Source organism: Varroa jacobsoni, unplaced genomic scaffold (assembly GCF_002532875.2).
Source record: "Varroa jacobsoni isolate VJ856 unplaced genomic scaffold, vjacob_1.0 scaffold_1251, whole genome shotgun sequence".
Lineage (NCBI taxonomy): Eukaryota > Metazoa > Arthropoda > Arachnida > Mesostigmata > Varroidae > Varroa > Varroa jacobsoni.
In genome coordinates this window covers 65,913-92,992 of record NW_019214153.1, presented here as the reverse complement: position 1 = coordinate 92,992, position 27,080 = coordinate 65,913, and the positions used below count along the sequence as shown (strand labels likewise).

Here is a 27,080-nt window from a genome sequence, read left to right as displayed (position 1 = left end):
TATTTACACACATGATTGACTACCTGCATAATCGTTCAGACAGTGAGCTCAACACATCTGCGTCGAAGCAAAACATGGAACAGAAGAGTGATAGCCTTTCTTTTTTTTACAATACATGCTTTGGAGGAAAATACGGTGCAACTCAAATGGCTTCAACTAGATTCATCGATATTTTAGATTTGAGAGAGTATCATAAGGAAATTATTTTGTCTTTATAGGACACGTATCATCGATAGGTCATTTTCACTATGCGAAAAGTATTGGACGCATTTTGCATTTATCAAAATGTTTTTCAAGGAACGAACACTCTCAGTCTCTGTTGCCGCGTCAGGAACAGTAAAAGGTAATGTTTTATGCGCAATGAAAATCGTTTCGAAAGTGCCATCGGCCAATTCTCCCATGAAGGTCATCGCAATTCAGTTTACTCTAGTCTAATCCAGAGACTCGGTTACTGGAACGTCGTCCTGTATTAGACACAATAGCATAATATCTATTTAACATCGATTCCATTTCGTACAATTACAATAATATACCAAACTTAAGTAAATATACAATCATACTTCGCGTTTGAGGCAGAAACCTCAAACGAATAAATATTTGATGCGATTTCATGACACTAGCCGCAAAAAGAAAACATCAATGACACGCAGCTTTACCAATCCTGTAGTTTCTCATTCGAGGTGACGCGATGAAGACTGCGAATCGCGTTACGATACAGCAGTGACTTCTGTTTGCTAGCTTCTGTTCGCCATCTTTGAGAAGAACGAAGAACCTGCGTTTGCCTTTGCGTCTTTGCGAAGGTTTTACATCTTGAAATTTCGGTAAACATCAGAGCTGCTGCATGAAAGCCTAATACCAACCACAAACGCGCTAACGTTATTTCGAATTGGGCAGATTTCACACTCTGAGCTTTTCTTAAATGACTGGAAATTGGCCTTCACAGTAGATAACTTTGATGCTATTATGAAAGCTTTTCTTTTTAATATCCGAATCAAACACCGCTGAAGACCACAGAAAAGGTTATATAGAAGTGTATATAATTCACTCCCCCGAGCAACGCGAGGCTTCGCTTTTGTCGTGCTATTCTATCTTCTGTTCTATACGTATCGTCTACATGTAGCTTATAAAATATGTTATCGGCTACATAGAAACTAATAGTAGAAATAAGTAAAACAACTGCTGTTCCCTTTTATTTAGTTTTTTCACTCTGTTTAGACATCATTTCATGTTTTATTTGCCAAAGCCATTCGTCACCAACTTCGTTTAGGCTTGAATGTACAGATGTACTTCATACAGTTATTTTCCTCATTGATTATTAGTGCTGATAAATGTCAAATTAAATGCTGAGCTTCAAATTATATGCTCGTCTATCGAATGAGACTTTGCTACTAACACTTGTAGCTTGATTCAATGTACACGTTCTTAGAATGGTCAATACGGCGCATATGATTAACTCTGTCCAATAAGTGCCAACCAGTCTTTGAGACATATGTCCACTAATTTTTCTCCAGTCTGCATAAATGTACGAAGTAACTATATGGATATTTTGTCAGTGCTTAATCAGGAGGCGAGCAAGCTGCTGAATAATGGAAGCACATACAATACTTCTTGTTACCTTAAATTTATTTGCCGACATAAATATGCCCCAGAATCAAATAATAATTCTTAGCCAAAATCTTATATAAAGGGAACTTAATTAAGTTGAGCGAAGTTCTATAATGAGCATTTTGATTTTAGTTCGCTTAAAAATTACCTCATCTCTATAAATATACGCTAGCTAACTGAATTTATTATAAATGCTAAAGTTGGCTATTCCTTGGAAATTGAAACAAAATCTCATTGCAGTTCTCTCAAATCTGCATTCATTTGAACAAATGATCTTCATTATTATAAATTTATATCAGCCGTTTACTCATCTATTATCACTGATTAGTACCGCTATTATGTGGCTGAAGAGTTACCTTAATGTAATAAGCTTTACTTTACGTGATGTTTCTTAATGTCTCTGTATTTAGCACTCTGTTTTATCAAAGAATATCTTCCGCTTATCTGTAGCGCTAAAGTTTCATCACCTGTGCGTGTAATAGATATATTATGATTTGACATCGTATGAACCGTATCGGCCACTATTTTTTCGATATAAGACCATTAGTATCGTGATGCTTTAAGGCTCGTCTATAGCTTGAAGTTTTTTTTCTTTGTTGTCCAACTTGCTTGGCGCCGTTAGTAAGATGGTAGAGAAAGTTTTATACCTCTGTGAAGCGAATCCCTTATTTTTGCTGAATTTCTCTTCTTACCCATTCTCCGCAACCCTTTAAAGTTTACTTTCTAGCCCGTCTCTCTTCATGGAGCAACACACATACATAGTTCATCTACGTCTGAACGCGCTGACTCCCACGCGAAGTTCTAATGATACGTACACAAACATATACACACATACCGGTATGTTTATACAGGATTAATTCTATATTAGGAGAAGATATTCGTTTCGCCTGTTTCTGTAAGCAGTAGAGCACCATATATGCTCCGCGTACAGCTAACGTTGGGCTGGACTAACGGGGGTTTCGAGCTCACGTGAGTGTGTCTCAAAAGTATACCAATTGAACAAAACACCAGTGATCAATACGCATATGTAGTAAATGATAAATTATACTAACGTATAAATACTACCATGACTCCAAAGCGATCGATGCTTGTATGTTGAAGACAAGTGGCCAGTTGGACAAGCCTATTGTTTAAGACTGAATTTTTTACGGCCAATCTAAAAATTTGTCGTATGGTACAAATACATTATGAATGCCATGATGATGTTAAGCGGAATAACATTACTTCACATATGGAAAAGTAATCCGAGATAAAAGTATGGAAAAACACCAGAATAAATGAGTCGATACGTGATTCGAGTGTTACGTAGAGGACTTTCTTTAAGCATTGTTTCAGATCTAAATACTACAGTTAATAATTCAAGATTACTGGTAAAGGCAAGTTTTGATACCGAGTCGTTTCATAGCTTTGCTTCTAGTTAATAATTTTATTCGGTTTGATGAGAACTCCTAAAAGCAATTCCTGTTTTGGTTACTATTCTGGTCGATACAAGTAACTTACTAACTAAAAAGTCTTCTACAGTTCAAACTGTGGGTCTAAGCTAAGTGACATTTTTCTGTTTATTGCGATGCAGCAACATAATATTTCGTAAAAAATCATTCGGAAAAACGAAACATTTACCGTATTACTATTAATATATTATTAACTACTGCAAAGGTCGGACTGGCCATTATCCATAACAAAACTTCTATTAGATTTAGCCGAGGACAGTTCTTTATAGGGTAACAACAACATAAATTGCTCGAACTTTCTTATTTTAACATACATAAACATTTCATATACATATACTTCCGCTATTCAGCATCTTCCTTGACTATATTCTATTCAGTTTTTATTGCGGGAGGGCCAGTTAGTCATAATTGATTGTGTATAATGAACTCTTCGGTAAGATTTCACGTGCGCTCTTCATCAAGACAAAAATAGGTCACTATTACCATTAGTCTTAGTTTGTTTTTATTGACATTTTTCGAGCGCGTCGATTTTCGATCGTAGCAAACGAACGATGTCTTGACATTTGTTTACGCCCGGCTTTGCAGAACTCAAGTTTGGAGTTAGTTCAGGTTTATATATTTGTATAATGTCTGAGTAGTATACACACAAAAAATGTACATAAAGTCGTTCAGATCCGAAAAGAATATCAACGTTCGTCTAACCGTTTCGTTTGTTACCTAGTTAGGAACGAGTTACAGATAATGTGCCTCTATTCGTATAAGCGCGATTAATAACAGATGGAAAGATTTTGTTACGGCGAACTGTTCCTTCATTCGAGTTTCGAACGAAATGACTATATTTCATACAATTATCTAATAATGCAGCGAATCGTCTTAAAGTAGCGTTTTATTGCTCTCGCGCCAATGTTGTATAACTATGACTACACGCGCGGGTCATCTGAGACCGCGCGCGACATCTGTGTTGTCCGACGTCTAGTTGGGATCGAGTTGTTACTATCTGCTCAGGTGTCACTGTATTATATTAGAGTCGGTGACTGTAATACGAAAACAGTTAAAATGACGAATACAATACGCGCATGGTAGGTACCTAGAGTCGTCAAGGTCGGTCCTAATCGAATGACAATGCCCCAACTGACGCAACGCCGTCAAGAACCGGACCATTGTCATTCGTGCTGCTGTCGGCACTATCCTTCTCAGCATTGTTGTAGGTTATATACATTGTTACACGCTGTTGTTGCTGCTGCTGCTGGGGGCCCGATTGTTGTTGAGGGTTCTGTGATTGCAAGGGTTCAATGGTAGTTTGTTGCGGTAATAATTGCTGTTGACTGCACACGTGCATTTGCTGCTGTTGCCGGGTGAGTACGAGCTGTTGCTCGACTACGACCTGGCGTTCGTACACGTAACGGTGCTGGTGCGTCTGAGTCGAAGAAGGATGCTGGAAAATCTATTTAATCAGAGCCCCACACGAAAAGGTCTTAATGGTTACGGTTTGCACCATTTGGCAAAATATAGCTATTTAATTAATTAATTTTTAATTATATGGCTATATTAATTGCAATGCTACCAAATGAAGTCGAGATTGTTTTCGAGTACTAAGACGGGAAGCTGTTTCTACTGGTCTGTTCTAAAGTCTATGACATCGCGCCCAGTGATAGATCGGTGCCCATTATACCAGCTTACCTCGTCTGAAGTGGGAGCGACTGGTATTGAACCACCTAGCGCAGGAGCAGCAGCGTGCAGTACGGATCATTCAGACGATTCTTTTGAAGACAGATTCGGTGGAGGCAGGGGTGGTCCACCACCCCCTTGAGCCACGCTGTTTACCCCTGACAATGAAACAACTCCAGCCGGCGAAGCGGTGGCCGCCGTCGGCTGTTTGAGCTCTCGGATCTGCCGGATCACATAGTTCTTCTCCTCGTTAAACTGCTCAACTCCGGCGTCATTTTCATTCGCTAATTGGAAACGCGATAGGAAGTCTGCGAGCTTTTCTCGGTTACGTACCAAAATATCCAAAATTGGCTTTGGCTTATGTGGATTAGCGACAAAGACCTGCAAGTATTTGAGAACATCAACTGCCGTTTATCTAACGGGATTTCTGTTTTTGTGCGACAGGAACGATCACAACAATAATTATAGATACGAAGCTCGGTGACGCGGAAAATTAGGTCAGCGCTAGGCTTTGGCGCTAAAATAACTTCGAATTAATGGCTTAGGCATACCAGCTTGGTATTCAACCTTTCGCGTTATTACTAATTAGAATCTAAAACGAGTATATGCATGTATCTAACGTATCTAGTAATAGGAGGTGTAGAGGCAAGCAGGATAAAGGTTCCCAGTTTAATAATTTGATCATCAAAGCGTCAAAGACTTGGTCTATTCCAGTGGTGATTTTTTTAAAATTCAAACGAAATTAAAAACTATTTGTTCTCTAATTTGTACAATTGATATCTAGTGTACGTTTACCTTGAACACGTGGAACGCTTCGATCCGTATATTCCTTGATTTATCCTTAAGCATATTCATGATCAATTTCAAGTTGTCTGAACTTGAGATATACCTGAAAAACATATCGAAAGTTGATATTCACTGCCAAAGCAAAACATTCAGAAGAATGACAGGATTTGTTAATTCAAAAGGTTTAGTACTGTGTATGTCAAATGACGATTATTGCCTAGATCTGTTGTTGCCGCTTAGATAGATTAAAAGAAAGAGACGCTGGGATGACGCCCGTTCCTTTGGTTTGCAGCTATTGCGCTAAATAAGATCAGATACCTTGACATGAAGTTGTAATTTGCTCTGTCCAGTAACAGGTCGCTGAGCAATTTCAGTGACTGTCGTCGTGTCACGTAATTTTCGCTTGTGACTAACGTTTGATAGTGAGTAATTACCTGAGGAATGATGCACACAAGTCGCTTTAAAGGTAGAATAGGTTTAAGGATTAGAACGGAACAAAAAGGCTAATTGGTTTACTCTAAGAAAAAGAATAAATACGTGAAAAGAATATATTGTGATCACTGTTGTTCTGAAAATTCTATAGCAAATTCTATAGATAATAGAATTCTATAGAAAAAGTTCCGCGCTAGTTTAGAAAGGAAGTTCGTCCGCCTTACGCAGGCATCTTACCCGTTCGTAATTCAGATCGAGGAACTCTGCCACCAGCCGTTTGTGCCGAGTGAGCAGGTCTTTGAGCGTCGAAAATGAGTCCGTCGCGATGTCAAACGAAACAGATTCCACATACTTGAATAAATTATAATATTCATCCGAACATAGCACCAACTGAAATTACAAAATTTGTCCAAACCATTCAACTCATATCAATCAAGAAGAAACATCTTGTATTTTAAGGTAACATATTGTGGCAAGATATCCTGATTAACAATCCTAATTTCAGTCTCTTGCAGCTGAAACTTTCGTTCCACAAGGCCACATCACATAGTGTTTATTACACTGGCCTTGACGGTAAAAGTTCCTTAAAGAAAACGTCTAAAGGACGTTTGCGGTTTGATAATAGTTCAGCCAATTACCCAAGTCTACCCTTCTTTTTAAAAAAAAAATTATTTTTTTCATTATATTCAGAAAAACTCGTTTGTAGTTAGTTAATATTATAGATCATTAAAAAAGTGAAGACAAATAATAATAATAGAACTATACGTGATTAACACTAGGTCACTAATACAAACCTTGGCTAGATCCTCATGCTTTATACATTCACGGAGCATTGCTCCGCAGTTGAGGGCCACGTCAGGCGTTTCATAACCACTGAGGAGTAAAAACAAGATTTGAGGTTTGAGGTAAAGGTATTCGACAGTCGGTAGTCGGGTCCCGATTTGACGATGAAGAATGCTATTGAAAATGTGAACCGCGTCTTTCCGGCCCTCGAAATCGATCTTCGAAAGGTTTTGCACCAGTAGCAAAAGCAAGTGTGAACTGTAGACCTCCTGACCAAGCTGAGACACCTATAGGAGATAAAAAAAAATGTTGTGACTCATCCATTAGCCCGAGGTTATTTTATAGGTAAGTGGATGAATTGATTGTTGCTTTTATATAACCTGAAAAGCACTAAACTCAAATTCGGTTCCCTTATTAACTGAAAATGTATTCGGTTATGGCAGGTTTGACATGACGATACAATTCCTAAGCATCGCACAACAAATCACACATTAGAATCTGTTCTTGCTACGTTACCGATAACATGTCTGCCAAGCGCAGAATCTTGCCTGCCTGCCTGCCTACATGAATCTTTAATAAAGTTAATTTTTTCAAAATACATACACAATCACTATGAACGACTGCTTTACGAAGCCGATTTGGCCTAACTTTTACAACATACCCTTTGCTCAGAGCTGACCTATCGGTCATTTTAATGGTTTAGTCGGTTAACTTAATAATTAACAGAAAAAATTCTTTCGTTGTTATTAAATACTTTTGATTTAAAGGAAACACGTAAAGTTGAAGGTTGGAAACTATAGTCAGGATACTTTGAATAAATTAATTGTCATCGATAATTTCTAGTACAATTGCAAACAAGAAAAATAACCCTAAAAGACGACATCGTTCTCTTATTGTACCCCTTTTAAATGCTTTAAGTTTCATAAAAATAAACAGATTTCATTATGATTTGGTTGCTTCATATAGAATTTCGTATGTTCCTTTCAGTTCAAATTAACTGTTCGTACTATAAACTCAATCAGCGACCTCTCACTAAAGTTGTTAATGACGAATACGGTCCTAAAGCAAGGTATAGTTTCAAGGAAAGAGTATTCATATTTAGCCATCCGCCAAATCTGCAAGTATAAGTTACTTTAAGCTTAAATTTCTAATGAGAAGCAAGACCTTCGTGTTGTATCTTCTGTTCGGCTAATCAGAAGAACCAGTTAATACGTTAAAGCAAGACATATTTTCAGTGGATTAATGAGTTTTTTATTTCATCATCTTTTTTTTTCATCATATTACATCAAATTTTTATTATCTAAAAAAATAAAGAGAATTTAGCAAGTTTTCAATAAATAAACATATTTTTCCCTTTTACTTACAGACTGAACTCTGATTCGTTTTCAGAAAACAATTTAGTTACTGGAGAACCTTGAAGAGAAACAAATATCAAAGTTTTAGGATACAACTTCCAGCGATAGTTTGTCCCCTAAGTTTAGTAATAACAATATATCGTATATATTCACCTATGTTTTGTGTACCAACGGACATAAGTAGTTAACGATTTATTCTAGCCTAACTAACCTGCACCTCAGCGTGCGAATCACTTTGGTTCGCTCCTTGAAGTGCGTTCTTCATAACGGTAAGGTTCTTTGAAACATCCTCCTGAACCTGTAACCAAAATTTGAAGATAAATCTGCTTTTTAAAGATATGCATTAAAAAAGAAGGAAATATAGTTATACATAATCACACACAGAAGAAGATCTTATTGAGCATACCAACGTATTACTCTGATACCTATTAACAACTCTTACTTTGAAAAGATAGTTAAAACTTTTGATGAATTTGGTTATAAATGATCTCGTTTATTTTGTAATATAGTACGGCTTAAAAATATATACATAGCTTACGGCTCTAGTGTACTTTGTTTATGGTATTTTTAAAACTTTATTGAATTTTAAAAATTATCGAATTAGACATTTGTTGAATCAAAAAGATCTCACTAAAAAGATTTTGCATTTCATTAATTGTATGTTGCAAAGTAGCACATTATGTACACTTGGGCGTACTTCTATGCATGTTTATCTAGATACCTGTAAATCAACCTTTTTTTTTGTTTGCTCTTAGAACTGTACATTATTTTATGTAACTAACTGACCTGATTAGCAATTCAATGTACTTAGGTAGAAGCCCGTCGCCTAGCTCAGATCCATTTTCGATCACAGCTTTCCTTTGATCCACTTCTTGCTTCTTAAATCTTTTACATATCCCCAGATCATTTATGACATTTTCATGTACATGGCACGTGTCACATTAACTATTTCTTCTAGCTTCTTTGTGAAATAATGAAATATCAGCGAGTGTCTTTACAAATCCTAACGAACGGGCCGTAGGTGCCGTTTTGTACGGTTTGGGCATATGTTCTTATAGCTTATTGCATATTTTTTTTAAATCAAATAAATAAATAATAAAAATGCAAAGGTCTTTCAGAAATACTAGATGTTTATATTTAGGAGCTTGTGCATACGTCCAGCCTGACACAAACTCCTTCAGAACCAAAATTTTCAAAAGTAATCAAACGAATGACATGTATTTCGCCTTAATACTCACTAACAACCCTTACCTTCAGGGCTTTCGCTAACGTTGTAGGTAGCTGTTCCTGAAACCATAAATTAGTCACATTGCTCTAATTAGAAATTCACACAATTTTATAGACCTACATAACCACAAACGTAGCAACTCTCGCACACGGTGTAACTTTAAATTAACTTGATTGCGTGCTGCCATAAACAGTATAGTGACAATTTAAGGCAAGTAAACAACAAGGGCACATAAGTGGGCTTTATTTTATGAGGGAGCAATATTTGTTGTGGAAAACATTGCTGTGTTGATTTCTTCGTAAGCGGAAACTTGTTCTTGGTTTTACTGATGCCGACAGGCCCAGCGCAGTGACCCAGTCAGCTGCAGTAGATGCGGACTTCCAGGCTGATAGATCGTTCGAAACTACATTCCGCGACAATTATGGGCGATGTTCCTTATGATCATACGAGGCATGCAAAAATACGTACAGTTATGTCGATCGATTGGCTGTCAATAAAGGGGGTCTCTGGGTTCACTCATCTATGAAAAATAAGCGAATCGATAGCTTCGATCAGTACAGAATAGTACATCAATTTCTAGCAGGTTTCTGGCTTTTAAGGTAAGGTATATTTGGAATAAATATTTTGTCCTTTGCATTTTTTTGTTTAGCATGTTTTGAACAATAAAGGCGCACCTTGGACACCAGCATCACTTCAGCAGCAGCAAACTTCAGTATGTTTGCTAAAATATTATTTCTTTTATATTGCTCGCTAATGTACTCCCACGTCATTCTTCTATGAAGTTTACTGAGTAAAAATCAAACATTAAGAGCAGCTGCTTATAACTATGACAAGTGGGCCAGTATTGTGTTGTGTCAGTATAATACCAACTCGTCCTGATCCCACGGTTTTCGTATGTAGGAGCTAATATCAATTCGTCCTATCTTTGAAAAGACAGTGAACGATAGCATAACGGATCAGCAACTAGCAGGTTCAATCACACATGGACGACAAACACGTTAACGATGTGCATCATATGCTTGATGTATGTGACCAAGATGGAATAGTCTTCCCCAAAATGGTGCCACCATATGACTACTGCTTAATGCAGACAGTTAAACAATCCGCTAACAGCATCGGAATGGTCTTTCGGCCCAATAAGAAAAGCCACTGAAATGAAGAAAAAGATATAGAAGAGTTGCGTTGGCGTACACTCAAATAGGTAGCGCTTCATAGGAGTATTTGGCTATGTGGAGAATATTATAATACGACCGCTTTCATAATCGTAGTACCAAGAAGAAATTATACCAAGTGTATAAGTGAATATATGAAAAGACACACACGGCGACGACAGACGTGAACCAGCACAAACCTATGATCCTGGTTATGTCCCAGTGCTATGGCTAGAACACATCTGCTTGTTCCCAATGTGAGTAGAATTATATTAATACTACAATAGTCAACGCATGATCGCAATATAGAGGAGCGTCTGACATAATATGGGAGACGTTTTGATTATGATGTTTGCTTGAGGGAGCGCCTAATATCGAGAGATTTTAACCACTTTTTTCGTTTTGGGTAAAACTCCATTTCTTAGTTAGTGAAACTGATGTTATGTTTACCTCAAAGATCTCCGCGTGACTTTTAAATAAAAGACTTAAGCTTATCTATTATATTTTAGTTTTGTCTCAGTACTGGCCAGGCTCGTTTCGTGTTCACATGAATAAAACCGCACATACGAAAAGCCGTCAGTTATAAACCGTACGCCTGTCAACAAGACTCTACCTAAGAAGTTTCTATAAACTTTACACAGGGCCAGGCTACGGCTAGTGGCTCAAAATGCGCCTGAGGTAATTACTTCAATGAATAGTGTCTCACTTTTCGGATATTTGCCTTGATGATTTTTTTGCAAGGGGGATTCTAAAGTCCTCTTTATACTTCACAAGGCGGGCCGAAGTTAGCGATCTCAAGCCCAACTGCGGAGCAGGAATAAAACTTTAGCGATTATGGGGCACTTTCCACAAGTGACCGGCATGGCTTACTAAAGATGAACAAACCGTGTCCGGTCAGACAAGCGTAAAAGTGAAACATACATCATAGCAAGCTCCCTGAAATTTTTCACGTCGGACATTAAACTATTACTACAAATGAGGCTAACGAATATTTATAAATATATCTCCGTAATATAATACACCTTATGCAGTTAATCATTACATTTCTAACTGTTTTGACGTGTAAGCTTTTGCGGAAGATTTACATGCGTGTAAAACATCACTCAAAATATGGCTTGTGCATGTTTTTTAAAATGAATGAACTTTAACTATTTTATTAAATCGGAAAACTATTACGTTCTTCTGAACTCTAACATATCTTCGGAGTACCACACATAAATTATTAAGCAAAATCTTAAGGTAAAAAGTTAGGTTTGAAACATATGAGTGGGTATGTTGAAAATGCGTAGCGAATTCGACGACTTACTTTCTCAGCTTTTCTATCCACTTTGTCCAATGCATTGAGGGCGTCTTTCAGTGTTTTAACCACCTCAGCGGGGTTCTTGTTGTGTTTCCCGAACAATGGCATTGCGATTTGCACAGCTCAACCTCTGAAATGGAAGTTATATAGGATTGCTTATTTATATAATGGAAGTTCCTTTGAGTGTCGTTTATGTAGTAGATTTACATTTAAATGTTTCTCCATGCAGGAGTCGGATAGCTGCATTGATTATATGATGATGAATTCTACTCATCTAAATTATCCTCTATATCAAAAAAGGTTGTATTAACCGATCTATGCAAGCAAATGTGACTGACTCTTGTCCAGGTGTTCCTATAATAGAACTTACATGCAGTTTTGGTTGATACATTGAACTTGATTACCTCGATTAAAATCTTATTCTTATTAGATGAAGGTAGTCCAATACTGAATATATAATATCCATGTTGATTCGGTATGTCATATTGAATAGATCCAAGGCTCTGCAAGTGAAAAACTATAAGTCTGACGTGGTAACGATGGGATTGCTCTACACTTGTGACCCCTACGCCAAAAAAAGTAAAGCTCTTCGACTGGAGTCATCATTTGGCAGGCTTCCATGTTTTTTTTTACTCAACTTAAGCGGACTCTTCAGCAGTCCCTTCGTAAAGCTCACATGGCGTACTTTGTAGTAATGAGTTTTCCATTCAAACATCAAGCAAACCCTAACGAAAATGCCAAATCAAGCACTTCTCTTAGCTGTGCATATCATTCTTGCGTATCATGGTCAGCTACCTGTATAATGAGAAATTCACCGCAAAATACTAAAGCGGAACCGATATAATTCCAGCATAAAAAGGAACTGTCGGCGGAACGCCTCTCGCAACTCTTCTAGGACACAGGACCACGTCTTGTTGTGAAATCCAATTCTGTATTTTTAGTCAGACAGAGTTGAACTGGGTTCAGACTATAGCTACTCGTAAATAATTCACTCGGAGGTTGACCCTAGCTTCAAATGTTCAGAGAACTTTACTACCAGTGACAAAACCAAATGCCTCCTCAAGATAAAGCGGCGTGACAAATAAGCAATATGGTTTGTGGGCTTGTATGTCCCATATGTGATGCAGTACCGTACAAAACAAAGTCGTATTGTGTAGGGGCGAAAGATGCCAACACTATGAAGATTCTTATGTGACTCAATCCGGAATAGAAGCGTGCTTGAATTTGTATTGCGTGTTATCAGCCACAAAAAGTAAAGCATTGGAAATTGCATGTAAAGCTACCTAAAGCAGACAAACAGCACCGGTGTGATTAGCTCCAAAATATATATAAAGCATACTAATAAAGTAACTGTGGGTTAACCTTGCTTATTAAGTACACTATGGGTACTGGGTGGACAGCTGAATCTTTGGTCTGTGATTGTTTTTATCAATGCAATAACTCTCACTGCTTTTCGTATGTTTGAAATATACCAAAAATCCTGCTTAAGAACTGAAACGAATATAAGAGGTTTCTTTTCGTTGGGATTTGTCAAACACATTGCGACAGCTAAGAAGATTTCCATTCATGCATTTATAAGTTTATAGAAATACTTAAAAGAGAGCAATAAAAGTATAGCGTATAACAATAAATAGCATCTATTGTCGCGATAAACATATGGTACCGATAAACATAGAATGGCCAATCGTGATGCGAAAAGGTATCTATTCAGAGGTGAGCTGGTATCTTCATTAATTCGGCCCATTCAGAGTAAACCTTTTGTTGCATGATTTTTCACGATGCTCAAATCTCTCAATAAGGCAGAACTGATAGAACACAAGTACCGATTTGTGTAGATTATTTAAAATGTCAAATCATCAACTGCAAAGCTAACCTGATCGCTGGACCGTTCCTATATATTCTCGCGCTACTCGTCATCTGCCTGCAGCCGTCTCGTACCGTATTTCCATATGATATTCAGGTACTTTGAACACTTCTGCAGCGCTTCTTGGCTAGATCTGCTTAGGTATTAGACAAAGCTAAATGTATTATTATAAGTATTTTGCTGAACACATATTCCATTGACCGTCACACCGACAGCACGTGCTGTCGCAAACAAAGGCTAAAATTATGAACTGGCTTACCATACACTGCCAATAATAACAACTAATAACGTCATAACGATAATCGGGTCTCGTCCTTAAATATTCTATAATGAAAGCCCTCGCAATTTGCCCTAAGAGAAAACAGCCATCAGCAGTTTTATAAAATACACCTTGGAGGCAGATTTTTATGCGACATTTGGGGTGCGGTGAAAAATCGCACATCCCTTGAGGATAAAAAGTTCTTAAAACAGCGAACGCTACTAGCAACACTATATATACATAGTGCACCACTCATTTTTCCATTTCTCATAAGTCTCCCCATGGTACTCAATGTACAATACAATGCACTTTTTGTAGTTCTATGCATTTCGTGTGACCAGAATAGTTTTAAACGATCTTTTTAGGATTTCCTATCATTGATGCATGCAGTCTAATAGTGATACCGTCCCAGAGGAGCTCATGGAAAATAAATCGGATTAAAACATCCTAGAAGATCTTGAGCGAATGCGTACAAACCCAGCAGGATGATAACTGCTCTGTATTTAGCCTCTGGAAACACTATCGCTCAAAGCAAATATAAGATTCCCGTAAGACGTACTAGCCATCATAAGCAGAGAGGCATATAATATTAAACGAATATCAAGCCATGTACTATATCCTGGACGGTGAATTTTCCACGAAGCATCAACAGTACCAGAGAGTATCCTATGATTTGAGCCCTTGTCTTTACTGAAACGCTACTCGGTATAAATATTTGTCTTTCGGCTGTTTTATTATTGTCTTTGAGCTTTGGCCAAACCTGACCCACTGGTTCAGGAAATCATACAACGTACGCGTTATTATTCGTAGAATTGTCGTATTGGATGCGAGTCAAAAATCAACTTCGTTAATGTAATGGCTTAGGGCAAAACAGATAAAAATAATCATGCGTGCCAATAAACTGAAATATAAAAACGACAGGTTTCCCATTACGCGCACGATGAAGCAAGTAGAATAGGCCAAAGATACTAAGCCGTCTAAAAAAGTCATTCGCCTTTAAAGGAACAAATTTCCGAAGCCGAAAATGATTTTATGCACGATTAATGTTGTGTAATGCGACAACTCGTTAGAGCATAAAACATCTTCGAAGACAGAAAAGGTAATTCTGACAAGTAAAACTGTGCTATGATATAAGTTTTGAATAGAAACTAAACGTTGAACCTTTGTAATGCCGATTATAAAAAAAAAAACAGCTTGTAACCTACTATCGAATGGCCTATGTACGCGCTACAGGTAATCGACGGAAATATTCGTTTCTTTATTTACTCCCACTAAGATCCATGCCTCGCACCTTAATTGCCCTTTCAGCATAGCAACGATGCATCAAATTTACTTCGTTAGTGCATATTATAGTAAAACAGGCACATTTTCTACTACTGACTCATGTTCGACTTTTCATAATATGGTTTTTATTTTTTAATCTATACGGTACAATGGACCGCACTCGCGCTTAAGTGAAAACTTTTATCTCGAAATTACTGTTTAATTCATACATAAACCCCAATAATAGAATCCTCCTGCATATTTCTCTAACTCCTCGTTTGCCTTAATGTCCGTTCGTGCACCAGTAAACAATAATTAGTCAGTAGGCTGCGCTCTACTACAAACCCACATACGAGTAAGGCCAATGCTCAATTAGACACTCGTTATCCGCTCGATCTTCGTTACTCTTTCCCGTTAAGCGTTGTTATTTCAGTAACGAGTAGTCATGGCGAAAATTTGGCGGTCAACAACGACAATTCATTACGCCTACAGAAATCATAGAATAGCCATCGAATGTACTTTTCTGCTATTTGCAATAGTATTACAAAGATGATACAACTTATAGACGGGTCAAATTTTGAGATAGCTCCGATACGTCAATCTACAAGCGTTTTTTCGAACCACTGCTTTATGTCGAATGAAATACGTCTCGACGGCTTACTCGGCATAATTATTTCGGGTATTCAACACTGGATCAAGCAACATGAACGGCGGTCCCAGCAGCTGCAATATTTCTTATAGCCTTTAAAAAAGAAACCAAGCATTCCCATTTTGGCCCCACGTAAACAAATTAATAGAGAGATAGTCCCTTTCATGTGCTCGCATTATCTCCTTTGTAGCTTCTTTCCCACTATGGTCGCCTACCGCAGAAAAACTCAGGCGCAACAACATCATTCAATCTTACACAAGAGTCGATATTCATCCAATAGCGGCGTTCGCGCTCGCTCTGATTTTATCTTGCTTTCCCATATACCTATTCTATTTGTTAGTTCCCTAATCTAGCATCTCGCTCCTCATCTGCAAACTCGTCATTTCGGCAACTGCGTCGAACGAATCAGCAGAATGGAAGGGCTGACTACAATTATAGCAATTATCTAATGAGCCAATTTTAACTGTCATCTACGGTTTTCGAATCCCCATAGAAAGTATAAGGCGCACGGCTGGGGTGTGACGAGTGCTACATAAATTGGTTCAGAACAAACACAAGGACGAATTAGTTAAAACCCATTTAGAACTTACTGCGTATGCTGCGTTCCAAAACACCTGAAAATTTCGGTTTATTCGCGTAAAGTTATAACGCAATATTTAAATCTCGATAAATTAATGTTGTGATTTACTACCCGTTTACTAGTGAAAAAAAACATCCCCTAACTCATCATCCCCTTCTGTACTATTATTTTCCTTACCACATTTGTTGTCAAACGTTGTCACCACAGCTGTTTTATCAGTTCTGCTCTTGCTATTGTTAGCGACAAATCTGTAGGTTGTATGCAAGGCTTTCCTAAAACGGAACCGCATTAGAGGCCGCCTGCATTTGTCTATTGTCCGCATTTATGCGCACACGACTTATGAGGTCGATGAATAACCTTTCCGCCGCCCGTGCTGTCCAGTTAAATTCCCGCCGGTTTTACGAATAGGTCAGTTGTTACGACAATCAGACCACGACAATGTTCCTGTATCGTTGGATAACTCTGTTCAGCCGTACCGGTCACGCCGCTCACGATCCTCCACACTTAACCACTAACATTGTTCGGAAATAGCAATTTAACTGAAAAGTCACTCTTATCGATTTCGTTTCCTTTTCTATTCCGTTTTTATACTTTTTCCCTCACTTCGTGCTTAGAAGAACATGGTGGCACTAGTAACAACGTATTATGTACAAGGCAGTAGCCTATTTTCATCATCTTTACAAAGGAGCACCAGTACGAGCCTATACGCATCCGATGCACTTACTAAATTTAACTAGCGATCGAGAACGAAGCAAGCAACACGCCCGTTCACCCTTCGATGTATTTATGTATGTACGTGCTGCTGCTGATTAGCAGTCGCACCGCTAGTAACCGTCGCGTAAAAGTCCTACTAGCGAAGACCGTCGGCAACGAAAAGGAGCAACACGATGCAAAACGGCAATCAATACCCAGTCAATTTACCTGACCGCCAAATACAATGGCTTTATTCTCTTTGAACAGCATCGTTAGCGTGAGATGTTGCCAAAGGACGTACAGCTGCTGTTTCTGCTTCTGCCACTTCTATTGCTTCCGAAAAAGCCACCGTTATCGTTCTAGCACTGCTCTGCGTCTTCCGATTTGACTAGCGACGACGAGGCGGAAGGCAGCAGCGGCCGCGACGAGCTCCAACTGTTCGAGGACGTTCAACTCCGTCTCGAAGTGACTTGGTCTTCTGCTCTGTTCAGCTTGACTCTGTTGCCTGAATGGCGACTATGGCCGCGACGGTGGCGGCAGTGAAGGAGGCTCATACAAAGGCGCCCCTAAGAGGCGACTGCTTGTCTGTTGGCCTCGCGTGCACTCGCTACTCTTTCCAGCCTCCTGCCTGGCCCTGGAACTGTGTTCCTTTCATTTCGTTTCGTTGAGATGGATGCTGAGTGTGCGCCAGGGGTAGCTGCGGTATTGGTGGGAAATATCTACCTATCCCACTACCTTCCTTCCTCCGTTTCCCTCAGTGTTCTTAGGTAGCGCGCAATGCCGCGACGCTGGCGCCGACTTGAATGTCGACGACCACCTCTTCGTCCCATTTTCCCCTCGTTGTCTACCCCGGCGCATTCTTGTTCGTCTGCTCGCTCCGTACATAGACACACAGCAAGGCGGCAGGGCTACATGCAACAATACGGGCAGAAGGCCACACGCGCAGATACTCACGCCCAGCCACACACACTCTTAAAGTTGGCGCACTTCCGGGCCGCGCAGCACGCTCCAAGAAAACTGGCAGACCCACAGCCCCTCTCCTCCATTCACATACATATGATCCGCATAGATAATAACACAGCATTTGTGAAGACATGCCTCTCCGCATGAGCTATCCTTCTCTTTTTCCATTCGCTGTCTCTCTAACTAACCCTCTCTGTGTCTTGAACTCTGCGATTGAAGTCGTATCCATTCTTAGAGTAGAGATGATTTCGCGCCGCGGGCCTCACTCTTACCCTCCCTCCAGTTGCTTCCTCTCCACTGCACAAACATCGCGCGAAGAAGTGCCCCTTGTTGGTTGGGTGTAGGTTGACATCGGCGCTTATAGGAATCCAGAATCAGCCACTCAGCCGGACACACGTAAAGATGCATTCGTTCAAACAGTTCCGTACACAGACCTTAAAAACAGATATACGCTAAATACCTACTTCTAAAAGTAAATAAATCTCTGTCTTACAATTCAAACTGACCTTGTTAACATCGTCATGGAAATTGCATCATAGCCATCGAGATATAGTAAGTCAATAGTTGTAGTTTAGGTAAACTAAGGCTGAAACCTTCAGGTAATAAAACACTTCGTACTGATAAAACGAATGGATATATATGTTTATAGATACATATACGCGTCCTTAACGTGTTACACACAAATAAAGGCATCCGTAAAGTATGTACATATAGCGCATTTGTGAATAAATGTATCCCTGTAAAGTGGAACAAGTAGGCATGTAAAAATACATTTTGTATGGTTCAATAACAAGTTTGACCCAATTGTAGTATCATAAGAATTTCGGCATTAACTTACAATGTGCTACTAACAATAGTTAGAGGGTAAATATTCGCTCTAAAGAGTACGTCTTGTTCGCCAAGCTTGTAATTTAATACTACATCCAATAGTGGGTAAGGTGCTCACTCTTCAGACGAAAGAACCGGTCTGAACAATCGAAACGAACGAATCTCCACTTTTCAATAAAAAAAAATGTTACAACAAAAGTGAAGTAACCGAAATACTTTAATCACATATTAAATAAAGCATAACCTATAAAAAGGATATCCAAGAAATGAAATATAGTGTTTAAAAGACGTCGAGTATATAAATGTAGCTTCGTAGGGAACGAAGTACTACAAAGATGCTTCTGTCCTTCCTTTGCTTGCTCACGTCTTTCGAATAATTCAGACGCGTTCTTTTTTGCTTTTTTGTTTATGCTAAGGTAATCTACACTTGGTTCTGTCGGCGTGTACGACGTATAGGCTTGTATGCCCTTTAAAAATTAAATTTGTAAAAACAGTGTAAAAATTAGTTTGATACGACTAAGGAAAGGTTATCTCCAATGAGGAACGATTTAGCTGCTAGGTCTCCTGTGGCTGGCTGATACAGGCGTATGAGTTTAAATTGAAGAACACTTTTATTTACTTTTGCGAAAAATGTCTAAATGCTCATATAACACAATCAAACATATATGTGTCCATATACAAGCCGTTTAATAGGTAATAGGTAATTAGGTAAAGTATACTAAACCTTTTGTTACGTTACTTGTAATAGGCTAACATGTGTCAGCTAAATCAGTCGAACCTCTTATACACCTGATGCCTCCAGTATCGTGTCGACATACAGCAGCAGCGTGCAGTCACATGATTCAAATATGGCGCGCATGTCTTTAGAGTTTCTGTAGGCTATTTTGGCCCCAAAACAAAAACAGTGTGATACTTTCATGGTGATTGTAGACTACCCATAAGGAGCACGAAATGCCTGCAGATGCCTCCATAATGTGCACAACAGGTCCCTGTAAATTGTGGCTTGATACATTCTTAGGATTGTAGTACTAACAATGTGTAGAAAGCAAGCGATATAGCCACCTGGTAAGGAGGTAAGGATCTAATGCGAGCTTCTTGGCAAAAACATTGGGGGCTATTACTTTCTACCCATAAGTGGAACGACATATTTAAACTTCGAACAGATCTGTTGCATAGAATTTTTTTTTATGAACACCTTATTTCCGCACCAAAGTTTTATCGTTGGACTTGAATCAGTTGTGAAAAAACTGGTCAGTGATAGGAATTTTGATTAATTATAAATGCAAAGTATTAATATACAAGTGCGGAAAAACGTATTATTCTTGCTTAGCTTGCAAATGGAACATTATATGACCAAGTTCAGAATATATTTTCCAGTCTTTTTAATCGCACGACAGTCATTTTAAATCTAACAGTTAGTTGTAAACTATTTCTTTTAAATAAACAAGTTTTACTTTAAGTTTGTTTTATGTTAACTGTTAGCTTATAATGGAACTTGAGATATTTTAAAAAATGTAGGACACTTGTATTTTGATATCTAAAATTATTGCATTTATTATATATCAAATGAGATTGATAATAATTGCTGTTGTTAAAAAAACGGTAGAAAGGTAAGTAATGATAATGTGTATATCTTCTTCTCTATTTCTATTCTATGTTGACTAACAGATGAACCTCTTACTTCCGTCGGAGGTGGCCCGATTAGTGCTGGGGTATCTCAATTCGACAAAATGCACGGGAACTCGAACGAAGTTCCTGGAAGAGTGTCCACATCTTCGTGAATACGTCTTTCTGTTGGAAAATGGACAGGAGTATCCGACAACGATCTTCGGCCGGAATCTGATCCATTACCTTAACATCGGATACCAGTACACTCAGTATTTATGTGTGTAAATTGTTATTATTATTATTCTATTTTACACAAATGCAAAGGGTCTGTGCATATCACATCTCAGGGTTTGAATTAGTAATTTTTATCTTCGTTCAGTTAGAGACTTTTTACCCGGATTATTATTTGACTGCCGTACTGGGATTTGCAGTATTAGTATTGCTAATGATATTATATTAAAATTATAATAGCCATTAAAAAGAACTCCAAGTAATGTAATATTTATTAATGATATATGTTATTGTATCGTATCCCGAATGACTTTACTGTAGAGCCTAGGCAGTTAAATGTATTGTGTCTTGCCAATAGTGATGACCGAGTTCGCGTTATGAAGGCCCACTATAATTCTGTTATCTTGTACCCTTTGTTTTTACTGCATCCCAAAGCCGCTTGTGGAGATTCTTTGAAATATCCGTTTGGTACGTACTTTTCGGCATACCAGAATCGTCCAACTGGTGTTCCCTTTGGAGAACCCTCAGGACGAGAAAGTCCTGCGCAGCAGGGTACTTCTGTACGAAATGGTATGTCTTTTGTTTATGAAGTGAGCAAAATATAGCTCACTACTTTTCATCTACTCAGTCTTTGCCGTAATAAATGGACGAATGTATACAACTAAATCTTAATATAACCACTTCATTCTTTTTATCGTATCCAATTTTGTTGGCTTCGTGGAAAATTTTTGTTCTGCACGTTGCATCACAAACCAATTTTGTACAAGCACTCTTTTCGAACTTTAACAAGAGCATAGATACAATTCGGCTTTTTGATATGTAATATGGCAAAACCACATTGACTTTCTTGAGCTAGCATTTATGTTTGGAAATACAAACGTCTGGCTGATGTGTTCAATTTAAAGGATCTCCGTTAACATCACCACGTCAGCCCTTGGCAGCCGACCGTACGCCTCGAGGCGGCGGCTGGCCAGGGGCTTCACCCGCGGAGCGGGATCGCCGTTCACCTGCGGACAGCATCATCGATGTAACGACAGTCACCGAACCTCCATCATCGGAGCCACAGCTTCCACCGGGTACAATGCAGTCAATCGCATCATCCGGAATTGTGGCACCGAGTCGACCTGTTAGTGAAGCAAGTATACAGACGGAGGATTTGCCCCCTGTTACGAGGAAGCAGGCGCAGGCCTCTAACGAGTTAACAACTAACCATCAACATCACCAACCTGAGCAGTCAACACAGCAATCGCGGCAAATTTGCGTGGTGGGGAGCCCGGCCATCGCGGTGGAGTCTGCCTCGAATGTTTGTTTTACGCCTCCGCCAAATGATCTACAAAATCTATCACGATACCAGCCATCAGTAAATACACCTGCAGGTGTCAAAATGCCTTCTAATTGCTCGTTGAACACATCCACGCCGTCAACCGGAACTCAGTTTACAACAGTAACGGTCACAACGGAAACTAATGAATCGGAATCGCACTTAATACCGAGGACTGTATCCTCGGCACCGCAGGATAAAGTGACAACGGCTCTCTCGACGGGTGTGTTGTTCTCTATCGACCACCCTCGAAAAGGAATGAACAAAACTCGGTTTAGCTACAGCCATAAGTGGATGCAGATGTTAAGAACTTATTTGAAAGTACTCGAAAATTATATGTTGCATTTGCCGTGCACCTCATTGTCATAAGATCCACTCTTGTCTGTTGACTTATTTTACATGGTACTTCGCTCGTCTGCTGTTTATTTGTATAATACAACGCATACTAACTACCTTTATGATTTCATTTAACTCAGTACCGTTGGCGAGCTTCCTGTCTGCGGTTTCTTCAAAACCTGACCCGCTATCCCCACCCGGAAATGATGGAAATGATAACCTTGAGACGTCCATTGGATTCCAGCCTCAGATATCCTTAGCTTCTTTAGCCGCTTCACCGAAGCGAAAAACAGTCGCGCCTAGACGACGTCCAGTTGCGCCACCTATCGAATTGTCAATAGCACCGCCTTCTCCGCCCAAGGACTCTACGGGAAGTACGACACGACGAATGTTTGATGAGTTTGTTCAAAACCAGTTAGCCGAAAAATTAGCCGAGAGTATTAACGAGGCCGCAATAGGCCTTACGGCTGGCTGCGATAGCCAGGGTCAACTCCTATCGGGAAGCTCAGCAAACGTAATAGGTCGTCCTTCTGGTACAGGAAGATCGTTCAGGCCGTTCGCTTTACATGAAAATAGTCAGTGTTCTAATTCAAGTGCACTTCAAAACGATCTCCTGGATTTAGCAATTTGTAAGTTAAATAAATTGGTTTGTATTATCAGTCATATGTAATAATCACCGCTAATCGGTTTTATTATGGTAAAAAAATCATTGTTAATTTATTGTCATTTATGTATCACGATTTCAGCTTTTGGCCCACAGACAGTAAAATTCGAGTTTTGTTTACTGGTTGAACAAGTCAGGCCGTGTTCCTGTAGCAGCAACTGCTAGAACAGTTAGAATAGCTACTTCTCATTTTTTTCCGCACACGGCGAGTTTTTCGTGAAATATCTGTCAAGTTCGTTGTTCAAGTTAGCCAATGTACATGTCTGTGCTTTCATTTCTTGACATGTGTGGATTTTTTAATACAATGGTTACTTACGTTTTTGTTCATACAATTCCCGGTATTAAGTTTACCTTCATAATAATAATATGATAATTATCATAAGAATAATGTTCATGGGTTCTGTCGTCCAGCTAAAGCTTTGGCTGATCCCGTTGTGGAGGAGTTGGCTCAGTATATGGCCTTAAAAACAACGTCTGGCGTTGACTTGGACACCCCTAACGGAACTCCTCTCAAAGGTGCAGCACTACGAACCCCATTCAAACAAATAGCGGAGGAAGTCGCTAGTGAATCGATCGTCATCGACGACACGTCGGCGCTAGAGGAACCTCCAATACCAATGAGATCTTTTGAAAAGGTGACTATGTGCTGTATATTTGCTTTGAATCTATTTAGAACAGAACACACGGTTGACTGTTATCGGTTTTGCCAGCAGTTGAAAATGAATTTAAATCAACTTCTCGTATGCATTAAAGTCGTTTTTATATGAGAACCTATAAATTGTCATATTTCTGTGATACTTTCTTGCACTGACGACAATTCAAAATCGTTATATCGGAAGTCTATCATTTACCTTGTGTAAAGTAGCCAAGTCGAACAAAAAGGACTGTGGTGCGTAACACGAAATATAAATCTGTGTATCCTCTAGATACAATCTGCACTGAGTAATAATAATAATAAATGTTATGTCTGTGTAATTAGCAAAAGCCTAGGCAAAAGTCAAATTAATTTCAACGTTGGGTGCGCGCTAGCTCTCACGCGAAATAATGCCAGTAAGTGATAATGTAAAAATTAATTTAGCAAATGTCTCATGATGATTGCAGTTACCAGTTTTAGGATCTACCATCGCCGACAATACTTTAAACCTAGCGCAAGATTCACGGGAAGTCGTTCTGCAGCCCGGTCAATGTGTCCAACTTCCGGCGGGTTTTATCAGTGTGACAACAAGTGGAACCCTTACGTCATTAATGCAACAGTCCACTGTTAACCCAGGACAATCTGGCGCTTCTATACCTACCACAAAAGTTGTTTCACCTGTCGTCTCCCAATCCCTATTCACCCCCATGGTTGGACCCTCAGACCCGACGAAAATTTTAATTGATTCGTCATCGGCAAAGGCCACACTGCCAGCACCTCCAGTTCTGCAGAGTGCTCCAAGAAAACCTTCCCCGAAGATATCAACGTCGGAGTCAGCAACGTTGTCTGCCTTTGACGATCGAACACAGTCCGCATGTGATCCACATCCGACAGAGCCAAGCGCTTCACCACAAGCGTCTGTAGCTAGTAAAGCCTTTACAGCGCCATCTCATAGCACCAGGACCGTGACGACTAGCTCTTTCCCAGCGACTAGCAACAGTTCTCTTCAGCCAAAGAAAGCTAGCACCTTGGGAAGCCATATTCGTGCACTCGATTTTGACGGTTTGGCAGCGTGTGCCGCGCGCTACCCAAACCTCTATAAAAATGTTAATATTTATGGTAAGAGACGCCATTTCAATCTGTCACCCCTATCTTGTGCACATGTTGTGTTTACGTCAGACAAGACCACAGTCAGTGCCCATTTGTGCTTCTAGCAATTTCAAGTGCTGATTTTAGCAGTAAAAACGTTTTCAGTCACACCTTACAAATCTTAGTCATCTTTTGCTCATCAGTTCAGTCTGCTTATTTTCTTTTTTATTTAACAGGGTATAGAAGTCAAATCGTTATTTAAGTCATATCTTATGTGGGGCCCGTTGTCATTGCAGAATCAACCCCGGTTAGTCCACCCAGGCCGAACCACCGTCCTGGTCGTCCACGGAAACGGAAATCGCCAAATCCTTTATGCAGAGCTCCTAAAATGGCAAGACGTGCCGCGACGAAAAAATCGAAAGAGACAGATGCTTCTAACGAGCCAAAACATATAGATAGTACGGAGAACGCTGCCTCTGCTCCGGTATCAAGTGCCCCGGTTACGCTATCCGTTTTTAATATCCCTACGGCAATCGTCAGTATTCCTGATGATGTTAGGCCCTCAAGTAGAAGTTCACCTTCAAACGGACCGGATTCTGTTAATTTGTCAGTGCAAAATGACGCCCGTCAGTCTCACACATTGCCAGAGAAACCAAAAAGGCGTCAAGCTATTATGGTGGATGTTGCACCTATACAGCGGAGAACTGTTCCTGTAAGAATATCGTCATCCCGAGCTAAACCACGACGAGGAAATCGTATGTCGAAGGATAACACCGATAATGATGTTGGGATTGAGACTATTGATAATGAATCAACGAATACATCAAATGCGAAGTTTCGCATACCTATGACGCCAAAAAAATTCGCAGCTTCTAACAATAATAGCAGTGGCAATCGATTATCGCTGCCTTTGACCTCCATTAAGGGCAGAATCTCAATCGGGAAGATGCAGGAGTTGCAAGAGGAGGCTCGACGAGCAGCAAAGGCCACTGACACAAAGAAGCCGTCAGTCGTTTTAAGACACATAGCGCCAAAGGGGGATTTGTCTGGAGCACCAATTCACACCCAAAATAACAAATCGGTAATATTTTCTACAACGCATTTGCCTCCTCTTGCACCAAAGATCAGTCCAACAAACGAAAAGAAAAACCTTGGGCAGCTAACGCAACCCATTACAGCAAGTGCAGGCCCAAACCAACAGAAAAGCTTAGAAGCAACACAACTGAAGGCCGTTGCAACTTCACAAGGCACGGAAATAGCAGAGAACGGTCCGGTGGTACCGCTTCTAGTCAAACTACCCGCATCACAGCAAACGGCACCCAGAACGAACATTGCGCCATTCAACCTAGATATTTCCGCACTGCTTGACCTTGTGCATAAATCGAATGCGTCGGACAGCAAAACAACTGTCCAGCCAAAAATATAGGATTGAATTGTATGTATGTATATGTACCGGATATTAAATGCGGCAGGATTCATAGTACTCATCATAGCTTGTAGCAACTAGCAGGAATTAAATTATTATTTAATATTGACTAAATGGAATGATATGAATTGTATTTGTATATATTTATATAAATATTTATATATTACGGATGAAAAGCTGTCACCTAAAGCGTTGCTGGAGCACGACATTGCAAGTATGGTGTTGAGGCATCTAAATTTAGATGCGGGTAAACAAAGAAGCACTTTGCAAAATATCAAGGTGCGACTTATATATATATATTGAAAATGCATCTGATCTGAGTATGTACATATGTCTGAAAAATGGCGTATCAGCTAACTAGAAGTAGTTGAGCTTACTCAATTAATACTAAAAAAAATTGACAAAGCTGTAAATATTCAAGCTATTATCAGAAACTTGTATGTTAACTTGTATATAATTACATAATAACTGAAACTGTTCTATGCAAATTTAGAGAATAGATGTGGATTCTGTATTTAATTATAATATTGAGTCTCTTCTCTCGTTATTTTCTGTATTCTGCGCATATCATAAAGTCAAATGTCTCTAGAATATACGATGAAGCGTAACATGCGTAAATTGTAAAACAGATATAAATATAAGATCGTTTTGCCCTCTGCTACAGCTTAAAAGTCTAGGCGCCAAGCTCTAACGCATGTCCATTCATAAGTTTGTGTTAGGATCTGTAGCGTACGTAAATAGACCTCTTGCCCGATATCCGTACACATATATATGGAAGCTATTATTTTACATTTAGCACCGTCAAAGCTTTGTGTTTTTACAAATTGTTGTTACGTGTTAGCAGTATAGCTTTATTCTATTACCTGTTTTGTTTGAGCTAGGTTTTACGGGATACCTAGATTCAGAGTTTCAC

At 39.3% G+C, this 27,080-nt stretch overlaps 2 protein-coding genes across 7 annotated transcripts; one reads left to right on the top strand and one right to left on the bottom strand.

The window, feature by feature from the left end:
• Positions 1 to 1,164: 1,164 nt before the first annotated feature.
• On the bottom strand, positions 1,165 to 19,708 carry LOC111268047 (protein Mo25). Of its 5 annotated transcripts, XM_022846749.2 has the most exons (11): positions 16,552 to 18,556; positions 13,633 to 13,756; positions 11,766 to 11,889; positions 9,332 to 9,367; positions 8,292 to 8,378; positions 6,737 to 7,012; positions 6,180 to 6,332; positions 5,829 to 5,944; positions 5,520 to 5,613; positions 4,737 to 5,105; positions 1,165 to 4,500 (listed from the first exon to the last, which is right to left on the bottom strand). In XM_022846749.2, exons 3-10 carry the CDS (start codon positions 11,865 to 11,867, stop codon positions 4,803 to 4,805), a joined length of 1,167 nt encoding a protein of 388 aa, XP_022702484.1. In that variant the 5' UTR covers positions 11,868 to 11,889; positions 13,633 to 13,756; positions 16,552 to 18,556; the 3' UTR covers positions 1,165 to 4,500; positions 4,737 to 4,802. The 5 variants fall into 5 exon arrangements, with proteins under 5 accessions (XP_022702484.1, XP_022702486.1, XP_022702485.1 ...); XM_022846751.1 differs by lacking the exons at positions 13,633 to 13,756; positions 16,552 to 18,556 and adding an exon at positions 19,637 to 19,708; XM_022846750.2 differs by lacking the exons at positions 13,633 to 13,756; positions 16,552 to 18,556 and adding an exon at positions 19,583 to 19,687.
• On the top strand, positions 10,416 to 26,692 carry LOC111268045 (uncharacterized). 2 transcript variants are annotated; one of them, XM_022846744.2, is made up of 8 exons: positions 10,416 to 10,716; positions 20,527 to 20,743; positions 21,133 to 21,267; positions 21,603 to 22,241; positions 22,495 to 22,983; positions 23,430 to 23,653; positions 24,120 to 24,771; positions 25,038 to 26,692. In XM_022846744.2, the coding sequence occupies exons 1-8, from the start codon at positions 10,687 to 10,689 to the stop codon at positions 26,165 to 26,167; spliced, it is 3,516 nt and encodes a 1,171-aa protein (XP_022702479.1). In that variant the 5' UTR covers positions 10,416 to 10,686; the 3' UTR covers positions 26,168 to 26,692. The 2 variants fall into 2 exon arrangements, with proteins under 2 accessions (XP_022702479.1, XP_022702480.1); XM_022846745.2 differs by lacking the exon at positions 10,416 to 10,716 and adding an exon at positions 19,781 to 19,931.
• Positions 26,693 to 27,080: the final 388 nt, after the last annotated feature.

What these genes read in the sequence shown, in the direction of transcription:
- LOC111268045 (XM_022846744.2), top strand. Translation starts at nt 10,687, where the DNA reads ATGGCTAGAACACATCTGCTTGTTCCCAAT. An exon ending in CCAGTACACTCAGTATTTAT is followed by an intron (nt 20,744 to 21,132) that starts GTGTGTAAATTG and finishes TGCATCCCAAAG; the next exon opens with CCGCTTGTGGAGATTCTTTG. An exon ending in TCTCCTGGATTTAGCAATTT is followed by an intron (nt 22,984 to 23,429) that starts GTAAGTTAAATA and finishes TCTGTCGTCCAG; the next exon opens with CTAAAGCTTTGGCTGATCCC.
- LOC111268047 (XM_022846751.1), bottom strand. Translation starts at nt 11,867, where the DNA reads ATGCCATTGTTCGGGAAACACAACAAGAACCCCGCTGAGGTGGTTAAA. An exon ending in ATTCGCACGCTGAGGTGCAG is followed by an intron (nt 7,013 to 8,291) that starts GTTAGTTAGGCT and finishes TATCTCCTATAG; the next exon opens with GTGTCTCAGCTTGGTCAGGA. An exon ending in AAGCGTTCCACGTGTTCAAG is followed by an intron (nt 5,106 to 5,519) that starts GTAAACGTACAC and finishes AAATACTTGCAG; the next exon opens with GTCTTTGTCGCTAATCCACA.